This window comes from Micromys minutus (assembly GCF_963924665.1).
Source record: "Micromys minutus genome assembly, chromosome: 1".
Lineage (NCBI taxonomy): Eukaryota > Metazoa > Chordata > Mammalia > Rodentia > Muridae > Micromys > Micromys minutus.
This window is the reverse complement of record NC_137969.1, coordinates 79,026,416-79,038,541: the sequence shown is the minus strand read 5'-3', so window position 1 is coordinate 79,038,541 and position 12,126 is coordinate 79,026,416. Positions and strand designations below refer to the sequence as shown.

At 41.6% G+C, this 12,126-nt stretch overlaps 2 protein-coding genes across 3 annotated transcripts in view; both read right to left on the bottom strand.

Moving 5' to 3' along the window:
- The window catches only part of LOC308432039 (uncharacterized protein C1orf105 homolog), a gene marked incomplete at both ends in the record, with an annotated part of 35,790 nt that extends 34,350 nt beyond the window's left edge, over positions 1-1,440 (bottom strand). Inside the window, one exon of the mRNA XM_080931714.1 lies at positions 1,420-1,440. Within this exon, the coding sequence (XP_080787840.1) occupies positions 1,420-1,440 (21 nt within the window). The remainder of the gene's footprint in view (positions 1-1,419) is intronic.
- Positions 1,441-5,278: 3,838 nt separating this feature from the next.
- The window catches only part of DNM3 (dynamin 3), a gene marked incomplete at its 3' end in the record, with an annotated part of 461,945 nt that continues 455,097 nt past the window's right edge, over positions 5,279-12,126 (bottom strand). For both annotated transcript variants that reach the window (XM_080942239.1, XM_080942242.1), the window contains exon 21: positions 5,279-5,400. In XM_080942239.1, the coding sequence (XP_080798365.1) occupies positions 5,364-5,400 (37 nt within the window). The remainder of the gene's footprint in view (positions 5,401-12,126) is intronic.

The window sequence follows — 12,126 nt, the reverse complement described above, 5'->3', positions numbered from 1 at the left end:
TGAAATTGGATTAAAAACAGTGGCAGTGCGTCGTTTTCCCTCACCTGTAGCCTGCCACCTGTTGATCACCTTAGCTTTTGTTTGATCTTAAGGTGTCCTTGGTACTGAAATGTGACAGTGGCTTGCAGCGGTAGGCCACAGCATCCGTGAGAACAGCAGGCATATCGATTGCACGGTGTGAAGGCGGCTGGTTGAGCCCTTCCAATGTGGGGCACATTTCATGGTACAGTGGTTTAAGTTCACTGTAGTTTCCTTACACACACACTCCAGTTTAACCATGGAGAGTGAAGAACTGGCATGTGTGTGTATGTTACACGTGCATGTGGGGGCCAAGACACAATGTTGTTGTCTTTTTCTCTCATACATTGTTGTTGTTGTTGTTATTATTATTATTATTATTATTATTATTATTATTATTATTATTGAGACAGAGTTTCTTTGTGTATCCCTGGCTGCCATAGAACTCTGTAGACCAGGCTGGCCTTTGACTCAGAGATTCTCTTGCCTCTGCTTCCCGAGCACCAGGATTCATGGTGCGTGCCACTGCTGCCTATTGGCTCTCACCTTTTAAAGCAGATTTCCCACTGGTCTAGATCTTATATGTTGGCTGTACTGGCTGGTCTGCAAGCCCCAGAGGTATTGCTGTCGCTGCTTCCTTCGTGCTGGGATTCTGGTTCTTTTTCATGTGGGTTGTGAGGATTGGAAGTGTGGTGATCATGTTTCCACAGCATCTCTGCTGGCCTCTGTTTTTAGGAATCTTAGCTCCCTGTGTGGTTCACCTAAAAAATGGACTTATATTTGGGCAAGCATCCATCCTTGTCTGTATCATCCTTATTTGTGGAGTTGTAAGATGAAGCCTTGGAGTCTATCACACTCATGAAAGTGTCCTAGCCCATACACGCACAGTGTTTTCCCCATTGTCTTGTTAGTGTTTGAACAGGAAGTGTCCCTCCAGGCGCATGTGGGAATCCTGTGCCTGGATGTCAGTTGGGATTTAAAGAAGTAATTGAATCTTGAGCTAATCCTTGATAGGCTCATAACTGATGGCCTTATAAGAAGGTGATAGAGACTAGGGGAGGGAATCATGGGACATACCATGGAGAAACTGCCATGGATTTGTTATCTGCCCCTTCTTCTCTCTGCCTCCTGGCTTCCACATGGGAAGATGAAGGTTGGAGTGAAGAATTAATGAGTTAGTTAAGAAAGTGTATCTTATGAAGCATCTATATACCATTAACGGTATAGACACATAGTTTAATGCTGTCTTGCCTCTACTCAGGCCCAAAGCAATGGGTTCACCCAAGCTTGGACTGAATTCCTCTCCGTGTTTGCTCATATGTTTCCTGAGGTTGACATACATTTATTTACTGGTGAAGCTCCAGGGGAATTATTGCTATTAGAAGTTCTAATTTTTCCTACCTTTAGCTCTCTTTTTTCCATCTTTCCAGCGTTTCTCAGTCTTTTGAGCCAGGAACAGGAGAACACAGAAACCTCTCTGTGCTGTCAAGAGGAGACCACTGCAGTACCTCTTGGTTAGGCACCAAAGCAGGTGGGAGACCCCTACATACTTTCAATACCAGGATGCCTGTCTCCAACACTTGAATGATTTAGAATCTTGCAGCATGTATTCTATTAGGGATGAGAACTTTGGGTTTTGATTGGCTGGAATGCATTCCATTGTTCCTTTGTCAGAAGTCACAATTGCTACCTTCTGGAACATTAGGTCATGGTTGGAGCAGAGGAATCAATGCTGCCACGATCTCAGCTAGCTGCATCAGCACTTAAATCATTAATGCTTTTCCCTAGGAAGATGACCAAGCCCTTTCTCTTATCATAACAACATGCAATAACTGCTTATTTGGTTATTTTGCTGCTTCTTATTCTGTGACTTCTCTGGTGCTGCTGCTGACTAAGATATTATGAATCCCAGAGACGTGACACATAAAGAGAGGACTCTGCAAGGAGTACTGTGGTTTGTAAAAGGAGTTCTGACTCCTCTTGACCATCCCGAGTTATAGTCCATCCTGAAGACTGTAAAACCATTTCCCCTCCTTCATATGTGAGGGATGAGGGTAGACGAGTTCAGAAGGTTAGCAATGGTTGAGGAAGTGTATAATATGAAAGAAATAAAACCAAGGCCGGTGTACTGTCATAGCCTTTACTTCTATTCCAGCCTCTCCTCCTCCCCCACAGACTCCCTCTTTTTGTCTTCTGTCTATAAAATAAGAGAACGCACCTCAGGAGACTAATGCCATTTCATTTAGCTGGAATTTCACTTTCTTCTTGTTCACTAGGTCAAATTCTAATGATGAATGTTCAAATTCTGTAAGTATCAGGTAAAAGTTAAGTGTGCATTTAAAATTTAGACAAAGTGAACAAAACACCAAGGACCTGGAAAAAGTCCATCAGAAGCAAAAGTATGCTTGCATTGCTTGTCAACACTTTGCTTGGCAAAGGTTAGAAAACAACCTTGGCCTATTTACTGTGCCTGCCGGTGTAAGGATCGGTGGGTCGGTGTCTAACAGTATTTGTTGCAGGAACACGAGAACATGGGGTCCTATCTCAGCACCCGTGTGAAAAGCCATGTGTGGTCACATGTTTGCACAGAACTCCAGTGCTGTGTAGAGCAGAGACAGGAGGGTCCTTGGGCCTTGTTGGCCTCCAGCCTAGCTCCAAGTTCAGTGAGAAACCCAGACTGAAAGGAATAAGGTAGAAAGTGATAGGGCAGGACATTAGGATGTCCTCTGGCCTAGGTGATTTCATACACAGATGCACACATTCGAGGATCTACATGCATACATGCATACATGCATGCATACATACATACATACATGCATACACACATACATACATGCATACATACATACACACATACATACATGCATAATGCATGCATGCATACATACACACATACATGTATACACACATACATACATGCATACATACATACACACATACATGCATGCATACATACACACACATACATGCATACATACACACACATACATACATGCATACATACACACATACATACATGAATACATGCATGCATGCATACATACACACATACATGCATACATGCACACACATACATACATGCATACATACATATATATATACATGTATACATAACTATCAAATGATGACTGAGGGTAAGGGAAAGGACAAGGAGCCCAATCTGTATGATTTCACACTAGTTCACTCACTCTGGGTTACAGGAAAACCAGCTGAATACCTTGGTTTACAGTCTTCAGCTTCTTTGCCAGTAACCTTGTTCATTAACCAACCCTGGATACAGCAGCAGGGAGCTAACTCAGGGCATGCGACTTGAAACAGGAGAAACTGGCTTACATTTTTTTGAGTGTAGAATTTAATTCTTAAAGATTATTTAAGTGGTTTTTGTGATCCAAAGAAGATGGTTTTAAGATGATAGGGTCTTCTTTTTAGAATAAGGAGGTCCTGCTCAGATTGTCTTCATGCCTTCCTTTGCCAGGACTCCCCCAGGTCAAATGTAAGTGGGATCCTAGTGAAGCAAACAGAACGCAGAGTCCTAGAGACGGATTCGCTCTCTTGATGTGTGGTGCTCTGTTTTACTGAAAGGAGGCGTTTTCACAAGGCCCCCGTCTGAGAAGAGACAGCTACTTTTCAATCCAAACCCGGTCCAAGTACATCTCCAAAACAGAAAATCACAAGTTAAATAAAAAGCCATTGGCAAAGCTGCTGCACAACTGGCAGCATGCACTATATTACTTTAAAAGTAAGCATGTTATTTGTATTAATTTCCTGCGGGTATGTGTGGGGGAATAGTAAAAACAGTCCTATGGCCTAAAATTTTAATACCATTATTATTTTAAGAACTGATATGTTAAAACTTTTCTCTTCCCTCAAGCTTCTACTCACCCACTTTCTTTGGCACTTTACCGACATCTTGAAGAAATTGCCTGAGGCACCAACGTTTCCGTTCCATACAGCACGTGTGTTTTAAGCAGTATAGTTTTTCTTTTTACCGCTAAATGTGTCAAACAGAATATGTGAGCTTATGTGTTTCAGACCTACAATTCCTTCTGTAATATTCTATGCTTTTAAAAACCTCCTATCTTAGTTTTAGGAAAATAGCATATTTTGGTGCAGTAATAATTATTGATAAGATTTCTGGAGATAGGTTGAAAAGATCCAGACCTCTGTGTCCTTTCTAAATGTTAATTCTTCCTTCCTTCCTTTCTCTCTCTGTTGGAAGAAATTTCATTAACTTATTGTTCAGTTCAGTATCATTCTCTGTCAAAAAATATCTGAAGTCACATTGGTCTAATAATGCAAAGTTTCCTTTCAGCTCCTAATATATTAAACTTCATATTTTTTCAGAGGCTGTGTATGGTGTTACATGCTAACGTCAACACTTTGTGGATGGATACAGGATCAGGAGTTCAAGTTCAGCCTTGGCTGCATGAAACCTGGTATTAAAATGCTCGTTTTTTAAAAAAAGGCTAGAGAAATGAATTTCATCTTACTTGGCACTAGTATAAGTGGATTTCTTTTTAAAGTTTTTTTTTTTTTAAACTTTTATTTAGACACACCAGAAGAGGGCATCAGATCACATTAGAGATGGTTGTGAGCCACCATGTGGTTGCTGGGAATTGAACTCAGGACCTTCGGAAGAGCAATCAGTGCTCTTAACCACTGAGCCATCTCTCCAGCCTGTGGATTATTTTTAATTTGGATCATTATTGTATAGGAAAAGAAATGAAACACATGTAATTTTTAAAATATAGAATATACTTTATTTTTTAAATTAAAGATGCAGATCAAAAATAAAAGTTTTTATGTACATGTGACATGTAGTGCAAACAGAAGGCAAAATAAAATACCGTGGGTGGACATGTTAGACAGAAGGGGTGACTGGGTGGGGTTAGGATGGGTGGACATGTTAGACAGAAGGGGTGACTGGGTGGGGGTAGGATGGGTGGACATGTTAGACAGAAGGGGTGACTGGGTGGGGTAGGATGGGTGGACATGTTAGACAGAAGGGGTGACTGGGTGGAGTTAGGATGGGTGGACATGTTAGACAGAAGGGATGACTGGGTGGTCGGTTAGGATGGGTGGACATGTTAGACAGAAGGGGTGACTGGGTGGTGGGGTAGGATGGGTGGACTTGTTAGACAAAAGGGGTGACTGGGTGGGGGTAGGATGGGTGGACATGTTAGACAGAAGGGGTGACTGGGTGGTGGGGTAGGATGGGTGGACATGTTAGACAGAAGGGGTGACTGGGTGGGGGTAGGATGGGTGGACGTGTTAGATAAAAGGGGTGACTGGGTGGGGGTAGGATGGGTGGGCATGTTAGACAAAAGGGGTGACTGGGTGGTGGGTTAGGATGGTCGGCCTGGAACTGCAGGAGGAAGTCTCCTAGTGAAAACAAACAAACAAACAAAAACGAAAAACACAGATATAGAAGAAGACAATGTTTACGTTATAAAATAAGTCCAAATAACAGCATGCAAAAAATATACCACAAAAGTCTAATTCAAATCAGAAAAAAAGCCAAAACAAACAAACAACCCCAAAACAAAGCAAAGGACCAGGCATGCATGCAGGAGAAATGAAGGCACACCAGGAGGCAAAGTTAGCAGCCCTTACAACCTGTCCCCTCCCCCACACCTCCCCTCTCCGGGGAGGGGGGCACTAGCAGCATGCTGAGACTTTGTGTCCATTCAAAAATAATACCCCGTTTCACCATGGAAGTATAAATCCTTGCAATCAAATTTGGGAGAATCAGGGTCAGAATTACAGATACCTTTTGAACTTGCATAGTTGATTCTGAACCCTAATTTTCTGACCCCCATTTTTCCCCAAAGTCTTAAGTGAATGTAAGTGCTCTCCAATGGGAAAGAAATTGCTGGAGAATTCTGTTGAAGGAAATATCAGTTTATTACCTTAGTCAACACCTAGCCAAGTACTTTTTTTTTTTCAAAATCAAGGGAATTAAAAGGTATCCAGATCAAATGAGCAACATCATCCCAACACAGAAAACCCCAGGGGGCTAATCTATAGCCTTGGACTCATAACTAAGGATCTGTCTGAGGTGTGGTGTGGCAGCCTAGAATCAAGTCTAGGAAAAATAGTTGGCTGGGGTTGGTTTTTGATTGTCATCATGGTTTGTAGGAATCCCCTCTGTCTTAGAGCAAGGAGCAATGAAAATCCTGATTTATTGGTAAGTGGGTCTAGGGCGCACAGACTTGGTTCTGTCTGTGGATCAGTCTCCAAATCCCTAGCCTGGTTTGTATCTCACTGGCCCATGAATTGTGGAGCCCGGAGCAGCTGTGTGGCTGCTTGACCTCAGCCTTTAGAATCTGGACTGATTCCCATCACCAGAAGATAGGGCAACCTCCACTCTGCTGGGAACAGCTTTGAGGCAGACAGACAGCAGGCCAAAGACAGTCTAGCCAGTGGATTCCAGCCGAAGTGCTTTAATTCCCTCTTTCTAACTGACCCACTGAGAGCTGACTCTGGCAGTGAGGCAGTCTGAACCCCTCCTCTCTGGGGCTTCACTCGGGGCCACAGGCCCAGGTGTCCAGCAACATACCCCACTGCAGTCTTGTTAAGATTACAGTTGGCTCCATAAAAAGCAAAAGCCCAAACTTTTACTTTCTTTTTTAAATCTTCTGTGAGATGTTACTAGGCTCAAATAGACTTGGTTTTTCTTGAGCATTGGCAACAAAAAGAAAAAAACAAAAAACAAAAAACAAAAACAAACAAAAAACCACCCTTGCCTTTTCCAAAGTCCTAATTTTTCTCCAGTCCAGTTTAATCTGAACTAAGGAGACCTCCCATGTATATAAATGACGAAAAACTTGTTCTTAGTTCCTGACCTTTCAACTGTGGGGGGTCTGCCAGCCTTGGGCTTTGTGAGATCCAGGTAATGGTGTCCCTGGTGTTTTCATGGAGAAAGTGTAATTACATTTCTGTCAGGCCGAATGAGATTTATCACCTGCCTAGCAAACAGAAACTATTTTCAAGTTCTGAAGGGGTTTAGAACACTTTAATTACCTCAGCATGGTGGGGAGGTGAGCCATTAAAACGAACAGCAAGTCCATAGTGCTGAAGGGACATTTTTCCAGCACATGCCAAGTACACCTTCCCATGGGAGCTAGTTTGGTGTTCCAATTCAGAAACAAGATCCAGACACATTATGTCCTAAAATATATTTCACTGACAGCAAGAAAGTGCTTCAAACAGCATGGTGACATTCCCTCAGACAACTCCTTTCTCATCTTCATGTACCCTGTGTGTAGCATTCCTGTTGTTGCCAGAGACACAGCACTGACAATCACAACACTCAGTGGACCTGTTTGTTCCACTATGGATCTTGACAGTTTGGGTCGTTGCTATTCCCTTTTCAGATTCTATATTATTTATAGAGTACTATATATATATATATATATATATATATATATATATATATATATATATATATATATATATATTCTATATATATATATATATATATATTCTATATTATTTATAGGCAAGTGCTGAACGTACGTAGGCTTTGCACATGTAAAAACTACAAAGGCACTGGAGTACCAAGTTAACCAATTTTAAAGCTCCATTGAAACTGGTATTCATAGACACCTATGATGTAGTCAGGATTTTATATATCCAGGTTCTGTTTTCTCAATTGTTCAGGAAAAAAAAAAAACTTTACAGATACAATTTTGTCCAAACACTAAGAAGAGATGAAAAGTTATTAGGACTCAGTTGTTAAGAATGAGTTACATACAATCTCTCAGCTCTATACCATGTCTCCATTTAGTCTGATGACAGTTTTGCCATGAAATGAACTTTTGAGAGGTTTTCCTCTTTTTTCCCCTTTCTGTGAACATTTCGGCAAACAAGCTCTGCCAGCTTGCTTTGTCCATCCTGTAGGCAGCTTCCCATCCCCAAGCAGGGAGTGAGTTCGGAGTGTGGGAAACCGAGGAAGGAAAGACAGACAGCAGGAATGGGGTATCCTCAGTTCTTTGGCGAGGTTTAATTTTAAAGAGAGCTGATCTCTTCATTTGCAATAACCTCGCAAATGAAGTGAAATTCTTTAGTCAACGCAGCTCTTTTTTAAGCGGAGAAAGGAAATTAATTTAGGAGATGAAGAGTCTCACTAAGGTTTGGTAAGAGTCATGTCCATTCCGTTCCCATGCTCCTCACCTCAGGGGATCTTCTTGCAGGGAACTCAGACCCCATTGTCACATAACCAGCAATGCTTCCAGATGTCCTGATGGGGGAGCTCATCTTGCTCAGACACTTGAACTTGTCACACAACTTTTTGTTGGTGATAGTTTATTCTGAAATAATCATGGACAATTGGCTTTGCCTCTTGCCTAATGTAAAGCAATGTGCCCTAAACCAGGCACCTTAGAACCCCCAGCAGTATCTGTGGGACAGTGCATGAATAAAATTTTTATGATTAAAAAAAAAAAGTCTGGGAAGCCTCTATATGCTATCACTCTCTTAAAGATTTGCAACATAGTTTATTTTCTTTTAGTAAAAGACATTTAAATTATAGCCATTATTTCCCAAGTAAAATGACTTCTTGGTGCCTCTGTGTGTCCCCATTCCAATCTCCGGCGATGCACTTTGGGAGGCTTTGGGTTAAGGCAGTGATTTTTAGCCAATGTCTCTCGCATGTGTTCTGATTATTATGTCACTGCAGTATGAATGAGCAACAATAAAGAACCAGAAACGGGACAGTCTTTGTAAATCTCACAAAGATGGCAGAATGGTTTTAAAAGCACGGGGGGGGGGGGGTTTGCCAAAGAGTGACAACACTTTTTTTTTTTAAAAAAAAATTGTAATTTTCATTAGCATCGATTCAGAATTGTATTACCATCCATTAGAATCATGTGATTAAATCAAAACAAGTGAGCAGCATGGGTTCTTCGACATGATAAATCACTCCCAGTAGGAGCTCCACGGATTGCACAGGTTCTCTGCTTGTGGGAAATGTATAGACAAGAAAGTTGCAGGGCATATTATCACAGCAGTCTGTGCAGCTTTTCTTCCCATAATCATATATCCTGGCTATGCATGGAAAAATAAACCAGTATGTTTCCCATCTTACTGCATTTAGATGGCATAGTCTAGAACCCTGTGTGTTGAGCGGTGTTTATTGTCTAAAAACACAATTAGGGGGAAAAAGGTTGTTTGTACGTATTGAGCACTTATATTTTCTTATTAGCAGACATCCTGGCGCACATTTCCTCTTCCATGCCCAAGAGCAGGTAACATGGTCGGGTTAATGCGCAGTGATTGACTTCTGTTGACCTAACATCTAAACAGACCACCCCCCCCCCCCGCCCCCAGATTTTCCAACAAATTCTTCCTTTCCAGGGGCAAACTGTCCCATTGCTTCTTGGTAAAGGTCATGCCGTCCTGCTGTCTGAGGCTGTGGTCCTATGATCCACTATTTTAAATCAGAGGCCGTGCTTCCTCCCACTTCCTTCCTTGGGTTTACCTGATTTACTCTGTCTTTTAAAAAAACCCTCCTTTCCCACAACTTAAGGACAGAAACACAGAATGCTGTCACTCCCCACTTTAGAAATGCTGGGCCAACTTGAGCCAAGGGACAATAGGTGTTTGCTCCCAGGTGTCAGTGAAATGCACAGACCCAAATGCATTCAAGGATGAGGAGTTGGGGGTTCCTTCAAATGTAATAATTTATTTCAGGTTCAGAAATACAGTTTCACATTGTTTTTCACAATAGGTACATGACCTTCAAGGATGATACAAGCTTTAGGAATTTGCTTCAAAAATCCCATTCACAGAATCCATATTAATCCAGCATTAAGAAATCCCCAAAGTGGCAAAAAGGACAGTGGGAAGTATTCTGGCTCATGTTAGAGATTCAACAGAGAAAACAAGGCTTGACTTCTATGTACTCAGTCATTCACATAAAAGCGAAATGAAGTCTGATTCAGAACGAGAGAAGAGGAACACATACAAGCCCATGAAACAGAGGCAGTGCGTGCAGGAAATCAGACACACAGGGCCATGGTGGCAGGGTTTCTGGTTTGTGGAGAGTTGTTTTCGCCGGTTGGCAGCAGTCAGTACAAGACAGTGGAGTGGGTTTTGTGTAAATTGAAAACAATGTGAGAAAAGTTTTAGGGATTTAAAGGTAAAGGCTGTAAGGAAAGGGGTACCTGGAGCTGAGCCTCATGGGAAGCCCTTGAACAGAGGAATGAGGAGTCTCAGCTGTACACCAGCACGACCAGGTCTCAAACAGAAGGATCTTTGAGGTTCCCGTCTCCTGCTCTCCACACGTACAGATATTATTACATGTATGCATACATACACGATGAGTGATGCCTATACTACGTATACTTCAGCAATATTGTTAAAGTTTCACATACAGAGCACCACGTAATGTTAAACACATCGGCTAGACAGATGGCCTGTTATTATCTAGAGGACAAACCGAGTTCTTTAGAAAAGACTAAATGATCTGGTGAACTATCCGAGCTCTCTCTAAGATTGGCTTCACCCACAGGACTCTGGGTTCACAGATACTAAGTGAAACGACAGAGCACTCACACTTCACTCACACTTCAGTCTTACACTCATCTCTCGCTGAATTAAGACAGCCAGGAGGTCTGTTTAGAGCTTTGCTACTCATCCTACAGAGATCCCCAGCAATTTAAAATAACTGTACAGTTTTCCAAATGTAAAAGGCTTACCCGACAGAGGAGATGACACGCCTGCAAGGAATTGCATGCCCCGCCCCCACACGTTTTAACGGTTTGGCTCAGAAAGACCCACTACTTTCACTGTGTTGCTGACTCTATATTCTTTAACCTTGACTGAATGCTGAAGAGAACTCACGACTGTACAGACTAACTTAGCTTTTTCTTTTTTTTAAAGAGTCAGCTCAACAATCCCCAAATGACACAATTCTAACTAGAGACCCTGGAGAAAAGCTTCCAAATTTTATGCTTTTTATCAAAAGTATCACCCCGAAAGTAATGCCTTCTTAGGTAGCAGGGCTGTGGGGTTCAATGCAAATGACCATAGACATTACCTTGTCATGGCTATCATTATGATGATCATCATAGGTATCCTAAGCTCTGTGCCACTCAGAATATATACAGTATGAGTTAGGAGATCTGGTGTTTCTCATGTATATCATGAGAAATGAACTACCATAATCACGTTATGGCAGGTCTTTCCAACATATATTAGCACAGTTAAAATATATTCATATTCTTAGATACTGAGCACAGGTTTACACTGATATTTATATTCATATATATATATGGTGCACATAAAAATCACATTCATGCTTCAGGGCATTTTAGTAAGTGCTTCTCGACCTACTTAGTTAAAGGGAGACAAAATACATGGTCACTATGTACATAGTGTATTCCTAGAGACATGCAGAGAAAACGAGGGCACAGAAAACAACACTTATCACATACTGGTGTCAGGTCCCATTTCATAGTTTAGAGTAAGGCTATAGTCTAAAGAAATCACGAGTGAATCTATGTGGCTACTTTTTAATTCTAAATGATACCACAGGGACAGCTTTGTTACACTTTGGGATAGAATGAGTTTGTATCTGCACAAAAAGAGAAATTGCCAATAAACAGACCCCACTGCTCTTCTGTGTTATAAAACATACCTAAAGGCAATATTTAAGAAGGTATTCTCAGTAGATAATTTTTGAAAATATATCTGTTCTAAATCAATACTGTCATAATCCATTCACAAATGGTTGGTGATTCCAGTTTGCCAATCTGCATGCAACATTTAGCATGCAACAGGAAAACTGGCTTATCAAACACGTACAGTGACTCTTTCAAATCCTAAGAACACTTTGTAAAGTTATTACCTATGCTAGACAAGACACAGCGACATCTATTGTGCCGACAACATTGGAGTCATCAGCCTGGAGGCTGACTGAGAGATTAGAAACCTGGTGGGGAGCAGAAGGACCTTCAAGCCGACATCTCCATTGCGAGGCCTGGCGTGTACTCTGAACACTCCAGTGAGATTCCAGGCTTCGTTCATGTTGCTGTCTCCTGTTAGTAGAGTGTAAACCCCCTGAACTGCAACAATCTAAATGTATTCTGGGGTGCCAGTGTTGAA